The sequence below is a fragment of the Leucopleurus acutus genome (genome assembly GCF_964270905.1).
Source record: "Leucopleurus acutus genome assembly, chromosome: 13".
NCBI classification, from domain to species: domain Eukaryota; kingdom Metazoa; phylum Chordata; class Mammalia; order Artiodactyla; family Delphinidae; genus Leucopleurus; species Leucopleurus acutus.
In genome coordinates, this window is record NC_139155.1 from 41,750,961 (window position 1) to 41,774,803 (window position 23,843).

The 23,843-nt window shown below is 35.6% G+C and overlaps 1 protein-coding gene across 5 annotated transcripts in view; it reads left to right on the top strand.

The window, feature by feature from the left end:
• NOL4 (nucleolar protein 4) overlaps positions 1–23,843 on the top strand; it is a gene marked incomplete at both ends in the record, with an annotated part of 393,313 nt that overhangs the window by 133,771 nt on the left and 235,699 nt on the right. For all 5 annotated transcript variants that reach the window (XM_082853659.1, XM_082853657.1, XM_082853658.1 and 2 more), the window contains one exon: positions 1,976–2,108. In XM_082853659.1, coding sequence (XP_082709785.1) covers positions 1,976–2,108 — 133 coding nt within the window. The remainder of the gene's footprint in view (positions 1–1,975; positions 2,109–23,843) is intronic.

Sequence of the window (23,843 nt, forward strand, 5' to 3'; positions counted from 1 at the left end):
ATAAAGACTATGTTCATATAGTATCCACAGCTACTTTATAAACACATATTGATCATCTTTACCATTACATTTATTTTTGTATGTGTTCATATAATAAATATGAATCTTATATACTGTAGAATTTGTTACATATTCTATATAACAATATCAAACAGTTTTGTGCTTATTATGGATCTGACGTTGTTTTAACTACTTTAGATATATTATAGCCCCTCAATCATTATATAGCCCTATGAGATTGATACTATTATTTCTCCCGTTTTATAGGTGAGGAAACTGAGGCACAGAAATGTTAGGTAATTTGCTTAAAGAGACACATCTAATAGGTGGCAGAGTATAAATCTGAATCCAGGCAGTCTGGTTCCAGAGAATGTGCTCTAAAACACTGTGATATTACAGACACTATATAGAGTGTATATAATGGATATCTATATCATCTAGCTATGTGTGTGTATATATGGACATATATGTATATGGTACACATTGATAACATGGATGTGTACACTGAATTCTGTTATTTTTCTTCTCTTTTGAACATATATATTTAATATTTCAGATGCTTTGGATTTTCTTAGAATTTAGAATTGGAGATAACATAATGTACCGAGAGGGCACGTGGCTGGGAGAAGTCTGTGTGGCTGATTGCCCAGAGGCCTCCCAGGGTGGCATTTCCTCGCTGAATTAATGAAGAGCTAGTGCTACTCAGTAGACCCAGACACAATCAGACCTTAGGTAAGGCAAGAACACCCAAATCACCTGGGCCTGACCTAGGGATCAGAATGCCCGTTGTAAGTCTGCTAGAATGCTCCTGTACCTTAACCATAGCAACTTCTTTGCTGATGCCAAGATGTCATTTATGAAGCCAGGGGAACTCTTCCTATTCAAAGAAGCTCTTTTCTTAAGTTTGGGAGACATCATAATGAATCCCAGTTCTGGTATATAATAGTATAATAAATTACTTAACAGCTCTGTGCCTCAATTTCTCAATCTGTAAAATTGGGTAAATGCTGGCACCTGACTCACAGGCTGTGATGAAGATGAAGTATGTAAGCAAATATAAATTTGCTACTGCTACTGGTAATCATTACATTAATGTTAGACTTTCAGATCAAATGTTTACAAATTGAAGTTAAACCTGGTGGTTTCAATTAAACACTTATGATATTTTACACAGGTTTCTAAGGCCTTCCTGCCTACATAAGCACAGCATTTGTCCAAAAATCAGTTCTCCAAAACAAAAAAGGAGTTTGCTTCAAGGAAATGACTATAGCAACATAGCATAGATTTGGTTTAAGTTAATATTTGACAGATTTTGATGAATTGACCGTTTGGCAAACTTGCCTTTTGGTAATTTAGCCATTTGCTGATTTGGCTTTTGGTAAATGGGTCTTGCACACTTTTACCTTGAACTTTTTGTGGTTGCAATGCCATTTATATTCCCTTGTAAAGAAAGAAAGGTTGTGCTAAGATTAACTTGTTTTCCAGCAAATGTGGACTTTGAATCTAGCCATGTAAGTTTGTCTGTTTTTAGATTCCATTTTGTTTACCAACGAAAAATTTTTAGTTAAGATTTTTATTGCAGTATCATATTTTTGCTTATAATATTTTATTGTCATTTATTTAAAAACTTAAAACATGTATTTCTTTTTATGCTATGTTTTGTGACTGACTCTTTTAGGAAATTTTTTACTAATTAAAAAAAATCCATTCTTTCACTATTCAGATAATTCCTCAACTACGTCCTTCCTAAATACATTATTTTATGTTTTACATGTTTTACATAGAACATCGAATCTTCACACGTTTTCAAATTTCTTATTTGTTATTTCAAGAATCTATTCATGTGTAACATTTTACTGAGTTCTGTAAAAGCTTACTAACTGGCTAAACTTTAATTGACCCTATAGATAAAATGGTCATTATCTGAATGTATTATATTTTATGATACTTGATGATATTTTAAAACAATTTTCAGGATGAAAGTTCAATAGAAAGTGACGAATTTGATATGAGTGATTCAACACGGATGTCAGCTGTGAACTCTGACCTTAGCTCCAATCTTGAGGAAAGGATGCAAAGTCCCCAGGCTCTTCACGGCCAGCAGGATGGTAAGGCTTTCAAATTGAGCAAACAAACAAATAAACAAAACAAAACATTAACAAAAACCTGAATCAGAATTTGTTAAAACAACTTCTTCTTATTCTTCTGTTAATTTTTTATCTGTTTCCATGGAGACTTTTTTTCTGTGCACTCAGGTTATATTATCCGCTTCATTATCTTTAGATTCAAGTATCAATACTTGGTTTAACACTGCAAATACTGGTTATAAAATCCAGGCTTGCCCATGTTTTGCTGTCTGAACTTAAAATGAGTTCTATCAATGTAGTTTGGGTTTCTGTGATGTCTTCTGGCTTTGGTTTCTTGGGCCATTATTCTCCTGACTGAATTAAGAGTTTAAAAATGGTCAAAAGATTAATTTGGATGTTTTAATTTTACTAAAAGACAAAGTTTTTACCAAAAACAATTGCTATAAAAGGACAGTTTTACCATAGGGATTTTGCTGGGTAAGAAGATTTTTGCTGCGATTTTGAGCTATTTTATTCAGCTGTAAAGGAAGGACAGATGGTGATCTTTTATTCCTGGGTCCATTGAAGATTCCTGAGTCATCCTACTCTTCTTGATAGAACAGTTAAAGTAGAGAAAACTGGACGTGTAGAGAAAGTAGACTTAGCAGTTAACACTTTAGGTCTAATATATCCAGAGATCTTTTAAAACTATCCTTGTAGATTTTTGTCTTTATAAATATAAAATTATGTATGTAAATATAAAATTATGTATGCAAGTAAATGTACCTTACTTGGGTAATTGTGGATGAAAATTCAGGGTTACAAATAGAAGGAAATTGTCCAGTTTTATTCAAAATTAGTTTATTATTCCTGTAATTAGCAAGTTTAAATGAGCTTTCTGGCTGTGTATTTTTGTGCCTACATCTGTTGAGAACAAAAAAAGATCTTTCCTTGCTTTCTCTGACACTTGCTGTTAAAAACTGGTTACAAAAGATTGCTGCATTTCTAGCTGCTGTTTGTGTTCTTATGTTGTCATATTAGAAATCCCTAATTTTAAGCATACAAAAAGTCTTTAAAAAGGCAAGGGGGCTTTTGTTCCCACTTCAGATGCGTCTAAAAGATGTTGGTGTCCTTGTTGGCATGAGTTACGAGGAAGAAGCAGTACACTGATCATCAGCGATTTTAAAATCATATATTATTCACTACATAATAAAATAGCTATTGCAATAGAAATGACATTTATTTGGGAAATTTTTAAGAATGTAGTTCTTCTGGTGTGGGTATAAATTACTTTTTTTCTTCTAAAATATTAGTAGATCTTCAGATTTTACGTTTTAATGGAAAATGTGTAGCACCAGGATGATGGAATAACTCCCTCCCTCTCTCTCTCTCTATGTGTGTGTGTATATATATATATATATAAAACACTGTAACTATATAAAAATAATAACTATATAACTGTATATAACTAATAAGTATATATATCACACTCTATTAATATTTATCCATGTATTTTGCCTGTTTATACCATCATCCTTTTTATTCCTTAATTTTGAGGACCGTAAATAATAAGAGGATATCTCTTATGACAGAAATTCTTTGTTTTCTTGATTGATTTGTTTATGGTGGATCTTTGGCTAGGGGACAGCTGATGTGATATAAATCTATATCAATAAAATGCAGTGGAATAATGTCAAATATTGCTTCCTCTTAGGAGAAAGCACTTTCTCATCATACACTGATGTATGCCTCAAGGTTAAGGACTTACCTAGTTGTTCCTTCTCCAACCTAAGCCTAAGCCTTCCCTTACATGTTCAGTGACTTCTCTTCACACTTCTCCTTGAGAAGGAAAGTCTAGGAAACACTGCTCAATCAACTTTCTGAGATTGTGGAAATGTTCTGTATTTGCACTGTCCAGTACCGATAGTCACTATGGCTATTGAGTACTTCACATCTGACTAGTACATGGAGAGACTAATTTTGATTTTATTTGACTTAATTTTAATTAATGTTGATTTCTATTTCAATAGCCACGTGTGGCGGGTGGCTACTTCATTGGACAGTGTAGTCTAGAGCATTATTTTATTTTGACTTGGCAGTTAAATTCCTTTCTCTGCAGCCTTGGATTAGATGTGTCTGAAGTCTTTGGAGAAATTGTAAGAGAAATTCATTTTTTAACAGCTGAAACTCCAGCTTAATATTCGTAAAATATGAACAATATAAACTTTTGAAGGTTGAATTTAAATGTTCTATTTCATTAACACTAAGTGATTACTGTTAAGATATTATTGTAAAGAAATTGAAATAGCATATTGTGATTTTTTAGGAATCCTTCCCACTAATTATAACACAAGTAAGTATAACAATGTGTTATTGGACGCGTATTTCTGTAAAATAGAAAAAAACATTTTCAGTGTTCATCTCACTATGGTTATAAAAGATCTGAAATCTGTTCAATACCAAGGGAAAGAAAGAATATAAAATTTAGATCATTTCGGAAATATAATTATCTTATGCATATTGGGGAAAGGGAGGAAAAGAATGGAAATATCTTGCCACCAGGCTAGATAATTAGGTAAAGGCGAAGAAGACACAAACCAGAATGAGGAATTTGGTAAACAGAAAACTGTGTCAATTGATGTATAATTTTCAACTTCTTTTGCTTATTTTAACTTTATAATGCTCCCCTAACTCAATGAAAATATGAAGATAGAAAATGCACAGAAACTTTGAATCTTTGCATAGGAAGCATTTTACCCTCATTTTAAAAAATTGAAATCTAATTTACATATAACATCATATTATTTTCAGATACACAACATAACAATTTGAAATTATCACCACAATAATTCTAGTTAACATCCATCACCACATATAGTTACAATTGTTTTTTCTTGTAATGAGAACTTTTAAGATCTACTTTCTAACTTTGAAATATGCAATACTGTCTTATTAACTCTATGCTGTACAATGTGGCCCTTGGACTTATTTATTTTATAACTGGAAGTTTTTACCTTTTGACCACCTCACCCATTTTTTGAGTAAAATATATTATGCTATTTAAAACTTTTTTGCAGTCTTAGAATAATGCCTTTAGTTTAAAATCATTTAAAGATTATATAATTATTTGAGTTACTCATGAAAGCGTGAGTTCCTTTAAGCTGCGGTGGAATTATAAGGGGCATACTGTGAAAGAGGCTCTGCTCTATAGTGGCTGGGGTCGATGGAATTCCAAAAAGCGCTCCTGGTTCAAAAAGCTTAAAGAGGTGCTCTGTACTCGAATGTTCATCAGTTTGTAAGTGTTCTTGTTCTGCCATCCATTTCGATGGATTATAAGTAGGAATACTGTCACTTAAGACTTCTGTCTTCCAATCTCAGATCCTAGAAATTTGTGGAAACATGGATTAGCTCAAAATAGTATTCTTTTTTCTTAATCAATTATTTATTCTCAACTTGTACAGTCTAAAAACAGCTGATTTATTTTTTGTTGTTGTCTTAGGTTGTTTATTAAAAGATGTCTGGCAAAAGTGTCAGATTTAGAAACAAAGATACAGTGCAAAATAAATATTCAACTTCTTCTGATAGAGAAATACTTTTCTAAGAACCATTTTAATTGCTTTTCTGAGTTAATAGCATACTGTATACTATTGATATTTTTTATAAGGGAATATATGTGCTTTTTAAAATATCTATATATTTTAAATTTATTTTATTTATTTTTGGCTGTGTTGGGTCTTCGTTGCTGCGTGCGGGCTTTCTCTAGTTGCAGCGAGCGAGGGCTACTCTTCGTTGCGGTGCATGGGCTTCTCATTGCGGTGGCTTCTCTTGTTGTGGAACACGGACTCTAGGTGCATGGGCTTCAGTAGTTGTGGCACGTGGGCTCAGTAGTTGTGGCTCGCGGGCTCTAAAGTGCAGGCTCAGTAGTTGTGGCCCACAAGTTTAGCTGCTCCGCGGCATGTGGGATCTTCCTGGACCAGGGCTCGAATCCGTGTCCCCTGCATTGGCAGGTGGATTCTTAACCACTGCGCCACCAGGGAAGCCCCTATGTGTGCTTTCTGAAACTCAAAAAATATTATTAGGTTATTACCAGCAAACGATTTCTGTTATTTTTAAGTCACAACAAATTGTATTTTCCCTTTTGCCAATTTTTTTAAGATTATAGGAATACAAAAGGAAGTCGAAACCGTCAACTCTTTGCACATCAGCTGAATCAGCTTTAAAAGTAAGGGACTGCAATAGAAAAAAAAAGTATACATTTCTCTTTGGCCCTCATTTTGTTTTGTTTTGGTTGTGACATTACAGGATATATATCCCTTAGGAGAATGTGTTGAATTTGCCTTGCCTCTCGACTCAATGAAGTTATGTAGATATATTTTTTAACATAATTTTGTTTTGCAATATTTGGTATTTCACTAATGTATCAAACAATGACTTGTTTATACATTGAAAATTAACAATGTTCCATGTGCCAAGCAAAGCGTTGTAATGTCTAGAAACAACAAAAAGGGAGAAAGACTTGAGAGTTAAGAATTCTCTTAAAGCATTCATCAACATTTACTTGAATTTCTACCCGTGATGGACTTGTAAATAATGTATTTAAGGCAACTTTTTCATTCAAAGATGTATTTGATAATTCTAATATCATTTAGAAATGCATAGCTCATTTGCCAGAATTTGAAAATCTCCCTCTTTCTGTATAATGTTTGTATTCTAGAAATGTTTTGATATGCTTCAATTGGTTAGGCCATTTTTGATAAACAGGAAAAAATGAATTGGAATATATTGGCTAATGTGCATACAAATATTAGAATACTGTGTGTGTATATATAATCATATATATATATATGGCTTACAGTAATGCTTAATTATAATAGACTTAGAAGAACTTTAGGTCTTACTTCACTGCTAAGAGCAGGTAAAATTTTTACATAAATATCAGTTTAGTGAAAATTAAGTAATAATTCATATAAGCTATTAATATATTATAGGTAATTAAATACAGCCATGCCTCATTTTATTGCTCTTCAGTTTATTGTGCTTTGCAGATTTTTCTTTTTTTTTTTTTTTTACAAATTGAAGGTTTGTGGCAACCATGTGTTGAGCAAGTCTATCAGTGCCAATTTTCCAATAGCATTTGCTCACTTTGTGTCTCTGTCACATTTTGGTAATTCTTGTAATATTTCAAACCTTTTTATTATTATTATATTTCTTATAGTGATATGCAGTCAGTGATCTTTGATGCAAAAGCTCAGTGATCAATGATATTACTATTGCACAAAGATTGACTAACCATAGGCTCAGATGACAGTTAACATTTTTTAGCAATGAAGTATTTTTAAGTTAAGGTATGTACATTGATTTTTGAGATGTAATGCTATTGCATACTTAATTGACTGCAGTATCATGTAAACATAACTTTTATATGCACTGGGAAACCAAAAATTTTATATGACTTGCTTTATTACAGTATTCATTTTTACTGTGGTGGTCTAGAACCGAACCTGCATTATCTCCGAGTAGTAGGTAAATATTTTGAATTCTAATGTCCAAACATGAACATGATGTATTAGGTTGAACCATATGAACTTGCCATATTGACTGAACCTAATAGTTTAAGCTCTAGAATAACTTAAAATAAAATAGAACATGAAAATTATGAAAGCAAAATGTTTCTGAAATTGGAATATATTTCAAAATATATTGTTTCAGAGCAGTGATGCATACACATGTACAGCAAATATTGTGTATCTTGACTAGTACACTTTTAAGATGACCATAGTCTTGTTTTGAGTGTAAACATGGAAGGGAGTAAATTTAAAAATAGCAATTTAGTTGGGAGGTAAATAACTGGGTAAAGTGATATTGTAGTGGCCGTTGCACTTTTTTTTCTGTCCTTGTTTAGATTATATGCTGAGCTGACAGCATAGACTCCTACCTGGGGAACTTACTTTAAAAATACAGATCTAGGGGACCCATCTCAGTGGGATGACTAAGGTGTGGGGAAAAGGGTGGTGCTGATGTTCCAGACTATACTTTTGAAGATACTCCTCACATTTCTACCTGGCAGTTGTGGAATGTGAAGATGACAACAGATTTGAGTCAGGTGGGTGTAGCTCAGATGCTCAAATGCTGTTTTTGGTCAGTGGTACCTTCTGAGTCACTTTCTGAGTGAGGATTGTGGAAGTTTCTATGGGTTTCAGTTAACATTGTTTTCTTCATTATGAAAGTTGCTGCATACTGCATTTTTTATTACTTTTGAAAACATCCTTCTACTAGTCTATTATGTTTTATAGTCTGTTTGCAGTCTGATCTATCTGAATATCGTACACCTTGGACTTAAGAAAACACACACACACAATACTTTTTTACTTCTCTGTGTACGTGTTAATACAATTTTAGTAAAAATATGTTTGTGACTAAAACTGCATCTAATTTAGCTGAATAGAATAGTTTCTGGTAATTATTAAAGTATACAAACCAGCAATAAAACAACTACTATTCGCCATTTAGTTAAGTTGGAAAATCTAATAAAACATGTTTTTAATAAAAATGATGTAAAACAGTATACATAATAGAAAATTAAATTTAGTAATTAATTTTTAATGATGGTGAGTTTTAAGTAGAAAAGCTATTAAAATTTGTTCAGACTGAACACCAAATTCCCTACTGAGGTTGTGTTGCTTGTGTAAGTCATTTTCTTTGTTCTACAACTTTATTTTCTTTTAACTGTTTCTAATTGTTTAGGAAACTTTGCATAAAGCAAAAATGGTCAAAAGAGTGTTGATTTATTTTCTTTTTACGTAAGTGTAATAAAGTTTTTGACTTCCAAATTTCAGTTTATTCTTGACACTGCTACTGTTCTCAATTTTTAAGCTGAATACACTTATGGACTTAAAATACATGAAAATGTTACAGTGCTGCTGTTTTTTCTTAGAACAAGTTGTTCTAATGCCTGATTAAAAAGTAATTCTCATGGTAAATTTATTGAATTAATTATTCTGGGTTGAGGTAGTTAAGCTGATGAAGCTTTTAGAGAGCTTTCTCTTCATTGCAGTTGCTCTACAAGTAATCATATTATAATTTGCAGAAATATAAAGTATTATTATAAGCTAAATAAAGAAAATTGATAATTATAAAGAATGTTACTATGAATTAGAGGAAATTTTGTTTGCCAGATTTTTTTGTAATATTATGTATGCCTGTGTTTGCGTGTGTGTGTGTGTGTGTGTGTCTGTGTGTGTGTATGTGTGTCTTGGTGTTTGTATATTTAATCATTTGAAATTGCTTTTAAGTAGTAATTCTCTATTTCCAAAAGCAGAAGAAGAAATAGCAACTTGACTTACATATAAAGCATAAGTATGGAAAAAAGATGCTGAATTATGCATTTATTTAGTATACTTTTGTGGGGAATGTTATTTTCTTCTTGCATTTAGCATCATATTATTTGGAAATTTACTTTTCTCTTAGGTTAAAATTCTGCTTTTTGATTCTTGTATTACGTAAGTGATTTTTCATATAAGTGAGTGCTTGATAGAAATTTAGCTTATTGATTTCAGTCTGAAGTTTGCACACCCCAGAGACCAATCCAATCTTAGCTAGGTCCTAGATCTCTGGAAAATCAGGGGAAACTGACTTGGTTCCAGGCTTGCCTTGGAGAGTCTAATCTGATCATTAAAGGATGTCAAATTAATTTGGAATTTTACTTCTGGGTTTTAGTTCTTTGTTTTCAAGCATTGCTCTTGTGGTTTGTCATTTTCTTCATGGTAGTGATTGTTGGTTCATGAATGTGTTGACCTAAAACAAATAGATTGCCAGACAAATAGATTGCCAGATATTTCTCCAGGAAAGATGGGTTTATTCCTGATTAGCAGAGAATTGCAATTTGGGGTCTGCAATCATGGTGAGACATACAAAGTAGCAATAAGTCCCCTAGTGGCAAGGGAGGGAGAATGTTTTTATAGAGGGGAAAACAAAGTTGGGAGGGTTATAATAAACAAAGAGTCCATGGCTTTTCATTGGCTGAGTCCTTCCAAGGAAAGAAGTGAGGTATTTCTTCTTCCATTTGGTTTCTGTTGTCATTGCAGGGCATTAGAGTTCCCCCTTTTGTTCTCCCAAATCTATTTAATTGAGGTTTCTATTTATTTTTTTCATGTCCCCCTTTTGAACAAGTTCTTTCTCTGAACGCATCGCTGATCAAGCATAAAGTTTTCTAGTTTTAGCGGCTTTTTGTCACTCAGTTCCAAGAAGGACCTTTCCTAGGAGTAATGTTTCATGTCAGAAGGAAAGTGCACAGTTTAGAAAACTATTGAGGTCACATTTGAATAATGAGGAGTGGTAGTAAGGGGAACTCTCAGGCACATTTCATCTAAGGTCCATATGTTATCAAGATCATAGACATCAGATATCATCTGAAGTGTTATGTCACCATCAAAGGTTTGGTCCAGATATCTTCCAACAGACCTGGTCCTGATATCTTAGGAAAGTTATTCTATCAAATGTCACCTGCTTCAATTCCAGGAAATCTTTACTTTCATGTCACCAGATGATGTGTAGGTCCATTCAGGGTTCAGTGCTTTCTGTAGGTGTGTCATTTGAATCTAAGAATCTATTTCTGGGAATTTGGTGAGACAGGAGTTAGTTAGAAGTACCTGATAGGGACATCTCTCTCGAATTTGAGGAGTTCTTCAGGAGGTGTGTTTTTCCAGTAGATGAAATCTCCAGGTTACAAGGTGCAATGCATAAGGTCTTCACCTCCTGATAGCACACTGTGAAAAGGTTGCTCCAGAGGAGTTTCCTGTAGATCATCTCGAGGAGTCAGGAGGTGATTCATCAGTGCTAAGCAGTTGTGAGGGACTTCATCAGTGACAGAAGGGAGGCAAGTAGTAGGGTTAAGGTTGCTACAATGTAAAAGAGTTATGTGAAGAGCAGTTAATAAAAGGACTTCATAGGAGGTGAGGTGGCTGAATGAGAACTGATGAGTGTGATGAGAATTCAGGAGCGGGACAAAAATAGTACAAAAATGCGTGAAGTACAGAAATGGTGGAAAGAAGTCCCACAACCATTTTCTTAATGGTCTTAACCAAATGAACAGTGGTGGTAATGGCTCTAAGACAAGGGGAGTAGCCCTGTGTGGCAGGGCCCAGTTGCTGATTGAAATACCCTATTGGGTGGATGGTGGTCTCTATGTTTTGGGGCAAGTGCTCCAAGGGCATTTCCTTCCTTTTCATGTACAAAACGAACAAAGGTCATCTGATAATAGGTTCACCAAACTCTCCTTTAACGGCTGTGCCATTCAGTTACTCCCATAGAATTGGGTCAGGGTTGTTGTTCTTTAGTAAAACATATGGACGTTTGGCCATAAGAGAGAAATTTGGAATCCAATTTCAGCAATAACTAACTGGCCGGAGAAAGCCTTGCAGCTGGCACTGAGCTTTGGGTTCAGGGAAGTTTAGGACAACTTGAAGCCTGTCTGCATCTAGGTGTAGCCCTTGTTCTGATATCAGATGCCATATTGAACCTGGGTTTGGAAGAAATGCAATTGTTTTGGCAACTTATGTCCCTTTAAGGCTAAAAGCTTTAGCACATGGATGTAGTCTTCCTGTGAGGAGGCTTGAGAATGAGAGCAAAGAAGCAAATCGTATACATTTTGCAACAAAATAGAACCTCTAGAGAACTTTATATCATCCAGATCAGCCTTCAGGATTTGCAAGTAATAAGAAGGACTCTCAGTAAAACCCTGAGGGATTACTGCCCAGGTGAATTGTTTTTCTTCCCAAGTGAAGGCAAAAAGGTATTGACCAGCTTCATCAATTCTTGAATACTAAACAATGCACTGTATAAATCAATTACAGTAAAGAATTTACTTCTTGTAGGAATGAATAGGTATTAGTAACCTATGAGGATTAGGAACAACAGAGTGCAGAGGGTTAACAGTATCGTTTATTGCTTAGAGGTCCTAGATACACCTTCACCCTCAGCCCTTAGGTTTTCGCACCAGTAGAATAGTAGCACCAGGGGCTACTACAAGAGATAATGAGGCCTTAAGCCTTGAAATCTTCTATTATGGGTTTTATGCCTTGAAGGGCTGCTTTACTTATAGGGTATGGATTGATTCTGGGAAGAGGTTTTGAGGGATCTATTTGAATTTTGATGGGAGGTGTGCTGTGAATTTTGCCAGTATCATTTGGAGATTTTTCCCATAAGGAGTATGGTAGCTAATTCAATGGGAACAAAGAGTGTTTCCAGAATCAGCTCTAGTACCATCAGAAATGGAACAAATGAAATACGCCCAAGTGTTATTTAATTCACCTGGTTGGTTACTTGATGACTACTGTGAAATTCTAGAATGATTTACCCCTTTTGGGAGAAAAAAAATCCCAGCATGATACTTCCCTAAGAATTCCCAGCCTAATAAATGTATAGGGACTGAGGAACTAAAGGGGAAAAAAAGGATGTATATTTCTCAAAGGGCCTAAACAAAAGGGAGTAGGTTCAGAGACAGCTTCATTAGAGATCCCCACTAGAGCTGTTCCAGTATTCTGAGACAGGGGCTGCTTTAGAGCAGTGTGTTTGAGTACGAAGAATGTGGCTCCAGTGTCAGTTAGGATTGGAAGAAATTCATCTTGAATCTGGAAAAATCTTTCTGCAAGCCAATTAAGAGGGAGGATTGGGAAGATCCCTGTAGTTCTTTGGAGGCTTGTCACTGAGAGACGGCAGGACGTTAGAAAAACTGGTTAGAAAGCACCTAAAGTGCCTGAGTTTATAACAGTCTCATTTCTAATGTCCTGGCTCTTTGAAATGATAGCAGAAACTAAGAGGGTTTTGGTTTCGCTTAGGAGTCTTCGTTTGCTGGATGTGAAGATTAAGAATTTTGGTAGTGTTCCTTTTAGGTGACTTATCTAGGGTGTGAGAGAGCTGTTTTGCTAGATTAACTGAATCCGGAGTGGACATAGCTTCCCATTCCATCCTGTCCTTTTTACTAGCAGGGAAAGGTCCTGGTTCAGCCCTTTAATAAGCATAGAGTTAAAAGCTACCCGGAAGGAGCCAACATCTGAAAGAAGACCAGAATTTTCTTTAAAAATAATGTGACGTCAATTGTGAAGTCATGAACAGGTTCATCGGATTTTTGTTTGCAGGCCTGAATCTTGTTCCAATCAAGCTTTGGAAAAGCCCTGCGAATTGCCTGATGAAGTTGCCTAACAATTATTCAAGCCTGATCCTATATAAGTTAGCAGGCTGGTCTCCCTATTTTAATTCCAGAGACCTTTCAGGATTTTCCCAATTAGTGGTTTTCATCCAGTGCTGGGCCTGGCCTTTACCAACAGGCTCACGATCTACTGATACAAATCTGAGAACCCAGGTTGGTAAGTTTAAATGACTATATAAAATTCCTCAGCAAGTCCGTGAAGATCTTTGGTTACTGTAGGAAAATTTTGGGCTATGGCTCGCCATTAAGCTTTAGTCCAGGGAATATAAGAAATGAAGCGTTTAGCCTCTGGATCCTCAGAGGGTTTAATTCTAAAGGGGCAACTCCTGGTAAGTGTAGAGAAAAAGGGAGAGGGGGAAGTTAGGAGAGAGAATTGGTATGGGGGAATTGAGGGCATAGAGGAGGCATAGTTGTAGTAGGAGGGAAGGAGGAAGATGGTGCTCGAGGTGGAGTCTGACCATGAGCAACTGAGGGAGAGAGGCAAGATGGCACCAGAGGCCGAACCTGAGACAAACAATTGAAGGAAGGAGAGCCTGAGGCTTTGGGAGCCATTTTTCTTTCTTTAATCATTTGCTTGCCTCAGTTAATCTTAAAACCTTAATTTTCAGAGAGGCAATTTTAGACCCCTCATAATGTTAGAAAGCCTGAAAGTACCAATCAAAATAAGTATTCCACTCAGTTCTGGAAATTTTTAAGTTATGTAATCCAATTCCATTTTCAGGATATTAAGTTTGGTAATTTCCAAAGTTCTCCATAATGGCCTTCGATACTCTAAATTGTCTTCGGTCAAGTTAGTCCATTTAATTATAGATGTACATGTGGAAAGACCGTGGTTTTTAAGCATAAATTTGGCCATAGTCTGGTGGGGGCACCCTCAAAATATTTAGATAACTGAGATCCCATTTCTTAGAGGTTTTTTTCTAGAGTAAAAGAACACTTTTCAAACAGCTTAAGTAACCTACAGCTTAAACACCTCAATTCAGACAGCTTCCAACTTAAACAGTTTCCAAATTGAATAGCCTTTAAGGCCTAACACCAGCTAGTCTAAGGAAACAGCACTGTCCTGGAGGAACCAAAGGCTTTCCAGCCAGTTGCCGGAGAACAGCCTCTATTCCAAAAGAATGGGCCAGCAGGATGGCTGAACTTTCACAGGTTTAGTGAAGCAGCTCCTGTTCCCAAAGGAATGGGCAGATGGCTTCTCAGCCAGCTTTGGTGGAAACAGTCTGATCTCAAAATCAGACCGTAGCACTGAGTGAGTACTCACATACAGAACAAGGCCTTAACCAGATAGACAAAAACCGTAAAATAGATCTCAGATACAGACTGGAGAGCTTCAAACACAAAGAGGTTGTGAACTCGGATCTAGGAGAAAGATATACCTTCAAACTTCAAGGTTGGCAAGAAAGCAGTGAGTAACGATGGGCTCAATGATGGGTGCCACACTCATTTGCCCACCAGCCCAGGAGCCTTCAGGGGTCTTCTCTGGTCTCTGTACGGCCACCAAGACGTCGACGTGAAACAAATAGACTGCCAGAAATTTCTCCAGCAAAGATGGGTTTATTCAGGAAGAGCAGAGAATTATACAATTATAATTTAGGATCTCTAGCCATGAGGAACCTCACACAAGTCCCCACATGCAAGGGAAGGAGTACTCTTTTACAGAAGGGAAAAGGGAATTTGGAGGACTATAGTAAACAAAGAGTCATGGGTTTTTGTTGGCTGAGTTCGTGCCAGTAAAGAAGAGGTATCTTTCTTCTTCCCATTGGGTGCTGCTATCATTGCAGGGTATGAGAGCTCCCCTTTCTGGTCTCCCAACTCTATTTAATTGAGGTTTCTGCTTATTAATTTTTTTACACATGGATCCAGTGGTCAATATTTCAGTGTCCCTGGGAGAGGCCAAAATTCTACTGGATTCAAGTAGAAGATGCTAGACCCATTCGTCCTTGAATATTGATTTTTGTTTTTGAATATTGATTTTTATCTGTCTGATAATGCATAAATAAGGTCAAGAATTCACATGACAGTGGAAAGATGTTAGAAAGTACATATCCTTTGTTAATTAATTCAAATAAAATTTGAACCTATAAATCCACGAATCTTTACCATATTATAGAATCAGAACCACTTGAATTTTCCCAATTTGAAAGTCTTGAGCAACGAACTTTTTTTTCTAATTTTTTTTATTTCCTTTTACTATCGCTTGGCTAGCCTTTATAAGCTCTCACTGTAAAGCCAACACCATGCTGTGTTTCTTTACAAATTTCTTGTTGCTAATGTGGGTCAGCTAGCTATTATTTTTTTATAAAATTTTTAGCCTTTAGGCAAAAATAATCTCAGTGTTGAGTAGGGCTTTGAAGCTGCTGTTGCAAGAGAGTTGTATAGAGAGATAAAGCAGTTATAAAATGGCTAAATTGACCATAAAAAAATCTTTATTTACTAGGTTTACAAAGATCATAATTAGATGGTGGGTTGATAGAAGGAAATAACAGTTGGAGGGTATTAAAGAAAGCAGTTGAAAGGATATTTCATTTTATTCATTATAAATTTATGGTATAATGGTTTTCTTATCAGTCTCATTTTATTTGATGGGGAGCGCCTTGGGGGGCAGGAAACAGAGTGTATCTTGTGCATCCTAGCTTACTGCCTTGGAGGCCAGCACAGTGTTTGACATATAGTAGAATGTAGTTTTTGAATTGAAATGGTGTTTTGAGATTTTTTCTTCGTTTGCTTACTTCTGTAGTGAAAATGTACTCAACTCTTAGACTGAGTCTTTCTTGCCAAATATTGGACAGGAAGTTAGTTGATTTCCTTGCACATGAATGAGTAGTCACCTGTCTTTTTTTACTCCTTTCTTTGGAGTTCCTGATGCCTGTGCTGTCTGCCTTGTCTACCTCCTAAATCCTGTCAGGAGCAATGGAACAATAAAGTAACTCTGAGATCTGGAACTGAATTCATTCACAAGGCAACTCTTAATTTTAAAGCAACTCTTAATTTTAAATCTTGACACCTGATTTCTTGGCCCAGCTCTGCCAATAACTAATTTTGCAGCCTTATTTAAGAACTGTTAACATATTTGGGCAACCATTTCTACATCTGAACGTGAGAAGCTTAGATAAACCCTCTGTAAGATTCATTCTAGCCCCAGAACACTCTGAGTGTTCACCCTTTTAGGATTCTCTTTTTCATCTATAACATTTTCTGTTGTCTTCATCCTGACAAAACATTTTCCTTTAAAAAATAAACAGGGCTCCAGTGTTTTCTATGTGTCTCTAAACTGGTTTAAGTGTTTTGTCATGCTAGAGAAAAGGGATTAAAGAATGATGGAGACACCCCCATCCTTCTCCCAGCAGCCTTTCCCATCTTTAAAGAGCCATTTTAATTCCAAGATACACACATATGATGAGTACTTAGAAAACCAGGGTGATTGCTGAAGGAGCAGACTTCCCACTCTCCCAGTTTTTTCCTCTTTCCTTGACTGCAGGAGTCACCCAGAATCATTCTCTGTCTTCCTTTTACTGCCAGTCTTCTGTGCCTTTGGTAAGAAACTGTGTTCAACACAAAGACTCATGGGTATTATACGCTAAAATGTGAAATTAGCATTCCCTTCTTTTCCCCTTCTTTATGAACATCATTTATAAGAACGCTTATTCCTGTTCCTTCCCAAATGTGTGTGTGTACGTAAGCATGTGCATATATATGTATGTGTGTATATAGAGATGGAGAAAAGGAGGGAGGGAGGGGGAGAGAGAAAGAATGAGAGTTTTAGTGCTTTCAGCAATAATGATTGTTTTCCTTCAAGTGTTTTTCATAAAATTGGTCCTGAGGTCCTGAGGTACTGGAGGGTCTTGGGATTTCCTTCAATAGCAACATCATTCAAGCTTTGACAACTTCAAATGTCTATATACATTTCAGAAATTTTGAGTGTTTTGACAATCAAATATCATCAATCAGCCTATCTTTCAGTATGCAGATTTATTTCACTAATATATCCACTAACATCTTATTATTGCTACGGTATAACAGCGTCTTGGAGAATAGATTCTAGCATCATAAAAATAAAAAATACAGCTCATAACTACTTAGCTCTGTCTTTATTCAAATCTGTGAGGCAATCAGGAAAATCAGATTAGCATTATAGGTATGGAGGAGTTTAGTACCCTGAACCCTGAGGTCAGTGTTCTAAATTGGTGTCAGTGAGGACATGCTTACTCTCTTAATGCATGCACAGCATCAGTGGTTTATCTATCTAAAATGTCATGTGCATAATTCTATTTTAGAGTTGATGAAAAAGATCTAAATTCTCCTCTGGATCCAACCATCTAAAAATCAGATTATGGTTTGACATATTTCCAAATGAAAGTGAAGATAGATGATGAGGAGAAATAAAATGTCTTCACTGCTTAGCGTATGCCAGGCACTGTCCCAAGAATTAACTTTGTGGGTTTTCACAACAATCCTATGAAGTAGGGGCTTGTTATTTTGATGGCATAGATGAAGAAACTGAGGCTAAGTAACTGTCATTACCCAGCTGTTAAGTGGTAGAATCAGGATTGGAACACAGGCATTCTGGATCTGGAGCCTACATTTTTAAAGATGAGTTTCCAAGTTGCCCCAAGCCCAGGTCTGTATTCATTGTATTTATTATATTCTGTAACTGTGCTTATTTACACGCATTATTTTATGCCATGCATGCTCAACCATCCCATCAAGTTCTTATTTCCTGGACAGAGCATTAATATTCTGACTAATATTTCACTATTAGCTGTGCTTTATAATCTGTCTGTAATAGCTACTTGTAGATGTGTCCCCATACTTCCCTATTTTCATGCAGGTATCTTTGTTTCTGCATTGTTAAGAAGAAATTAAGATATTATTTCTAGCCATTGAAATATGTTGGTTTCACTTAGCTTTCTAAAACAGAAGTAGCAAACTTAAATTCTGTTTATTTCAATAATATCTCTTGCCAATAATTGCCCTGTGTTTAAAATTCATATTTCCTTTTATCTGTTAAATATGTAATTGACTTTTGAAAATTTCTTTCATTTCCCCCGTTCTTTCCTTGTATGGAAAGGACAATGAGAATTTGTGATTTACCTCCTCTACTGCATTCCTTATTTAGAATCTTCTCATTTTATTTTACTGTGCTTTATTCTAAATAAGACGACCAAGGTTTGGCCGAAGGGGAAAAAAAATATACCATTTGTCACTCATGACCATCCACTCATGCCCATAATGACTTATTTTATCTTATGAGCTTTTTGGGGTAACATTTCAGCTTTGCTTTGTGTGAAATAACAATAAAGTGTACTCATTTTTGGATAAAGAGTACCATTTTCCTGCATAAAGCATCCATGTGAATAGACTATCTTGAAATATAATTCGAACAAGTCACATGTCTTAAAATAGCATACTTTATATAACAATAATAGCCATGTTAATGTAACGAAAACATTAAAAATGAATGTTAAAGGTTATAGAAAGTGGAAATTATCCAGATTAAGTGAAGTAGACTTGTATGACAATGGGATATTCAGCCCTACCCAGATGTGAGCAAACTTTCAAAATAAAACAAACCATCAAACTTCAAAAGAAACCTTTTAATATCATAAATTAAAATTACTTGCATTTGCAAAAAGAATACAAGTAGCCCAGTAAAATTTATTAGATGTTTGTGAGAGCTTTTGGTTTTGAGAACCTATGTTTGGTAAATTGAGTGGTTAATAATAGAACCATTTACCACTTGGGCATATTTTTTGTCTAACAATTGTCAATATCCCCACATGTGTTCTAGGACTTGTCAGCCAGCCAATCTGTAAATAGGCTAGCTTCTGCTTTTACGTTTATAGATAAGGGTATATTCCTGCTTTCTTAAAAAGAAGACTACAAAATGTTATTCTGGGTATGAACAATTTGTAAATAAGCTCCAGATACACTAGGTATTTTCACTTTCTTTTGAAAAACGTTTCTTACCCTTTTGTGGTGATATTATTATAATACTACCATGCTGTTTAACAGTCAAAATAGTTTCTTGGGTTACATATTATTCTCATTGCAAAATTAAACCATGTCTTTTGTTTTCCTTCCATTAAACCATACTGCTGTTTGCTACTAAAAATAATATCTTACCTTGTACAGCAAGCATTTCCTAAGAATTCTTTATATACCGGATTCCAAACTATTATTGAAGATGACAGTGACAATGGACAAGGATATGGTATGATGGACAGAAGTGGACCAGGGTTCACAGGACCAAAGTTTAGATCCTAGTTGCATGACGTGACCTGTGTGTCCTGATACATGCCATTTCACATACAATTAGCCTAAGAGCCCTCCATTTTCAAGTAGGGGTAATGCTTGCTTTACAAATCAGAGTCTGTGATAGGAACCAATAAGGTAATATAGTCATTTACAACAAAAATTTATTGACCATCTACTATGTGTGAGAACTGCTATATGAAGTGTTAGAAGTTCAGCAGTGCGCAAAGCATACAAGGGTTTTACGCTGTTAACATTGATATAGAGTCTAATGGGATGGTGATATATGACTAAATTTATGATTACAAATTATAACAACCACTATGAGGAGAAGGAGTATACTCCCTCATGAATACAGCAGTGGCACGGATTTAACCTGACCATGGAGGAGCTGGAAATACCACTCAGAAGTGATCTAGATCCAGAAGATGAAAAACAGTTCACAGGTGAAAAAAGACACAAGAGCACTTCAGACAGAAGCAACAGCATGTGCAAAGGCCATGTGTTTTGTAAATGTTAAGGTGTGATGGGGCAATATTTTGATGTTAAACTGTGTGTCCTTGGTGTTTCAAATCCTGCTTCTGCTAGGCACATCTCCTCTCAAGCAGAATCCAGGGCTTTCCCAATGAACTGTCCTCAGGCTAAGCATGGGATAGAAAGAATAATGAATCAATTGCTTGGCTTTTGAGTACTTCAGTAGATATTTTTAAATTAATAGCATAGATATATAGCTTTAAAACCATGGCTTTCACTGGCAAGATCCAAACATAGAATACAATTCTAAGAAATTGGCTTAAGATAGGAGCAAAAGCCTAGAGGTCTGAATGAATAAATTATAGAATGGATAAGAATGCATAATTACATAAGAACTGTTGTTTTCCTCCCCAAATAAGTTAATGGTCCAACTATATATGGAAAAGTACAATTTAGAGGGATGAGCTGCAAGGTTCTCTGGGAAAAGTCTAGTGGTCATGGACAGGGTGGCAGGGTAATTGGAATATGCTTGAAGGATCAAAGAACAGAGTGAGTGTGGATCTCATTACCCAGGGTTTATTCAGAAAGCCTGCAGACCTCATAGATGCCATGTGTCCAACATCACATCTGAAGAGTGCATTAACGGTAGCATGAGGTACTAAGATAATAGATTAAAGTAAAGTCTCACAGACACATGCCAGCATGAGATGGGGTGACAGGAAGAAGCAGGTGAAAGGTCTAGTGAGCTGGAAGAATCTCGTGGTTGGGATGAAAAAGTCCTGAATTTATCACTGGTCATCATCAGCAAATCCAGTAAGAATAGACATCTCATGAGATAGCTACTCTCCCATGGGGAAACAGTCAAGGCAGAATAAACTGGTCTCTCTTTCCTTCTCACCTACCCTTTCCAAGCTTCATACAACACAAGTTCACCGAGGCTCCTAGGGAGAAGGGGCAGGGGTGCCGGTGGAGGTTAGAATCCTGATTAGTTTACAAGAGCGATTGAGTAGTTATACAGAAAAGACTGAGTTTTCACTGGAAATGACTGAACTACTTTCACTTGGCGTAAATTTCCCTCCCTGACCAGAAGTGGGGCAAATAAACTGAAATCAGTTAAAAAGGAAAATGTTCTCTTTTTTGTACACTTGAGTTGGTGACCATGTCAGTAGTAACCATCATTAAATCTGGGACAAAAAGCCCAAAGTTAACATTTCTAAGGGACCTTCACAGTTACCTTAAATTTATCATCTTGATAGTTTCCCTCCTTTTGAAATACTTTGTAGGAAATTGGATACCAGGTTCATTTTATGCCTATGTTCTTTTATAAGTGATCACTAGGCATTTTATTGCTAGAAATCCTCCAGATCAAAACAGATGTTTTAAAACTATATATTTTGATCCCAAGAGTAATCACCGAATTACTGCTTTTCATACTGGCTTGTCATTATGTACACATAATTATCTTGAACATGACTTACTAAATGTTTTGTCTTCTCCACTTACCTTTTTAAAAAAAAATTATTGCTTTATTATACAGCAGGTTCTTGTTAGTTATCTATTTTATACATATTAGTGTATACATGTCAGTCCCAATCTCCCAGTTTATCCCACCCACCACCACCACCCCATCCACTTACATTTTTAGAATGAATTATTTGATAATATGTAGCAAAGGAACACATTCTTGTGGGAGCTAATTGGTTTGTTAAAGTGTGGTATTGATGCTGTGTGGCATTGTCTCCTGGGAGTTGTTCTGTCTCTACAACATCTAGTGTTACCCGAAGAGAGCTGCTGCTTCAAGATAGCTTTTGCATTTTGCCAACTGTCTTTATCAGTAAAGGGCAGAAGACATCATTTATAACAATGACTTAAATTTAGAGGAAGGAAATTAACTTCACCTGAGGTATTTTAGCTTCAATTTCTGTGATCCGACCAGTGCTGAGAGGTTTATAACCATCATCCTCCAAAATTGACATTTATTTCATTCTAATATAAAGAGAAAACATGTATTTATTGTCTACCTTATAAGTAAAACCCTGTATTCATTGTTCACATATTTAAACTTAGACTAAAGTATCTTGGCTTCAAGACAATGCTAGCATATTTCAACTATCTGAGATGAAAAGAAATAAAACACAAATATGCATTGGGTTCCTCTTTTCATGGAAGTTATTTTGTGATAAGAAAGATAAATATCTGGATTTTAAAATGTATAAAGGCATTTTCCAAGGGTAGCAAGATTAGGATGTTTTTATTTGGTAGTTTGTAGCCAACCTACTTTGGAAGTTAGTTTTATTTTTTATATTGTTTTCCCAAAGACATGAAGAGATATTTGCTACTGTTTGCACTATTACCATGGAAGGTAATATCCTGGAACACTTGAACACTTTTTGTTTTATGCTGAGATAGGCAGTAATGGAAAATAGTAAAATTATCAATTACTCTAATAACCACTAGAGGTCTACTGATATCAAATTTCTACCAACATTCTTCATTTCTATAAATATTTAAAATTATGTCATGAATTAAAGTGATTTTCCTCTTCTTTGTTACATATCTTTTATTCTGTGGACTTTAATTCCACTTAAAATTGAGGGTACTTGGCAGTATTTTTGTTTTGTTTGAATTGTGTTTTGTTTTGTTTGTCTCTTGTGTTTAAATGTTATATAATGACTATTAACTTTTAGGAAAACTTAACTTTTAAGTGATTGGTTGGCACTGGATACTTTAAGTGTACACACACATATATGTATGTATATATATATACATATTATAACAGTTAAAAAGAAATATGTCTTGCTTTTTATTCTGTAGACTGTATGAATTCCATTTGATTCAAGAAAGAACTTACTGTCTGGTATAACACATTTTCACATTGACTTGTGAATACACCTCCAGAGAATTTGCAGTGTACATTCCAATCAAGCATAAGTAGAGTTCACCATTCAAAGGCTTATGTCGTAGTCAGTCACATTGCTAAAAATAGATGCTTTCTATTTTGTTAGAAATAATAAATTGGCTAGCCACCATTTTGTAGAAAATGTATGTCTGAGAACACTGGAAGTGTTAAATGTTACTGTACTATTCAGTGGGATTTTTCCATTTACATTATTTTATATAAAAGAAGGTAGCAATTCAAATCTGCATGAAAGAATTAAGGAGCTCCTCTTTGAACTCTCGTGCTTAGGAGAAGCTCAGTTCATGCTGTTCAGGTGACTTTTCTGTCTTCCTGTAGTTGAGCACAGGTGAACATTTGAACTAAGAAACAGCCTGTAGTCCAGGAGTCCCCTGCACCTACAGCACTTTGAAGAGTCCCAGCTAGCAAAATTTATTGCAATCTGCAATAAAGAGAAAACCATCTGAATTTAAGGAAATATCACATCTACATTTTGGGGGGCCATTTAGTGAACTGAATTTATTTTCAGACATCACTCTACCTAAGAGGCAGGGGCAGCATTATGAATGCAGCAGAAGGGTGACTTTCATTCAGTCCAGTTAGCCAGCACTAATTGCTTTTTGCCACATGTTTCTGGATAATCATATTTTACAGTATCCAGGATGATCTTTTGAGTAAGGAGAATATGCTACTGTTAATGTTAGGGATATGGAGGATGCCAGAAATGGCTCCCCTGGGCTGCTGTGTTTGGGTATGAAGTGATGACCTTTGTGCACTTTACAAAGGCTGCTGGCCATGGGGTGAGTGAAGGCTGATTCCAGGTTGTGTTTGGCTCTGCCAAGCCAAATGTGCTGGTGCAAGTCTTCATCTGCCCAGAAGAATGGGCATCTTTTTATAATTCATCTGTCAAGAGGAAGCAGCTCTTGCAAGTAGCCAGCCTTTCCGT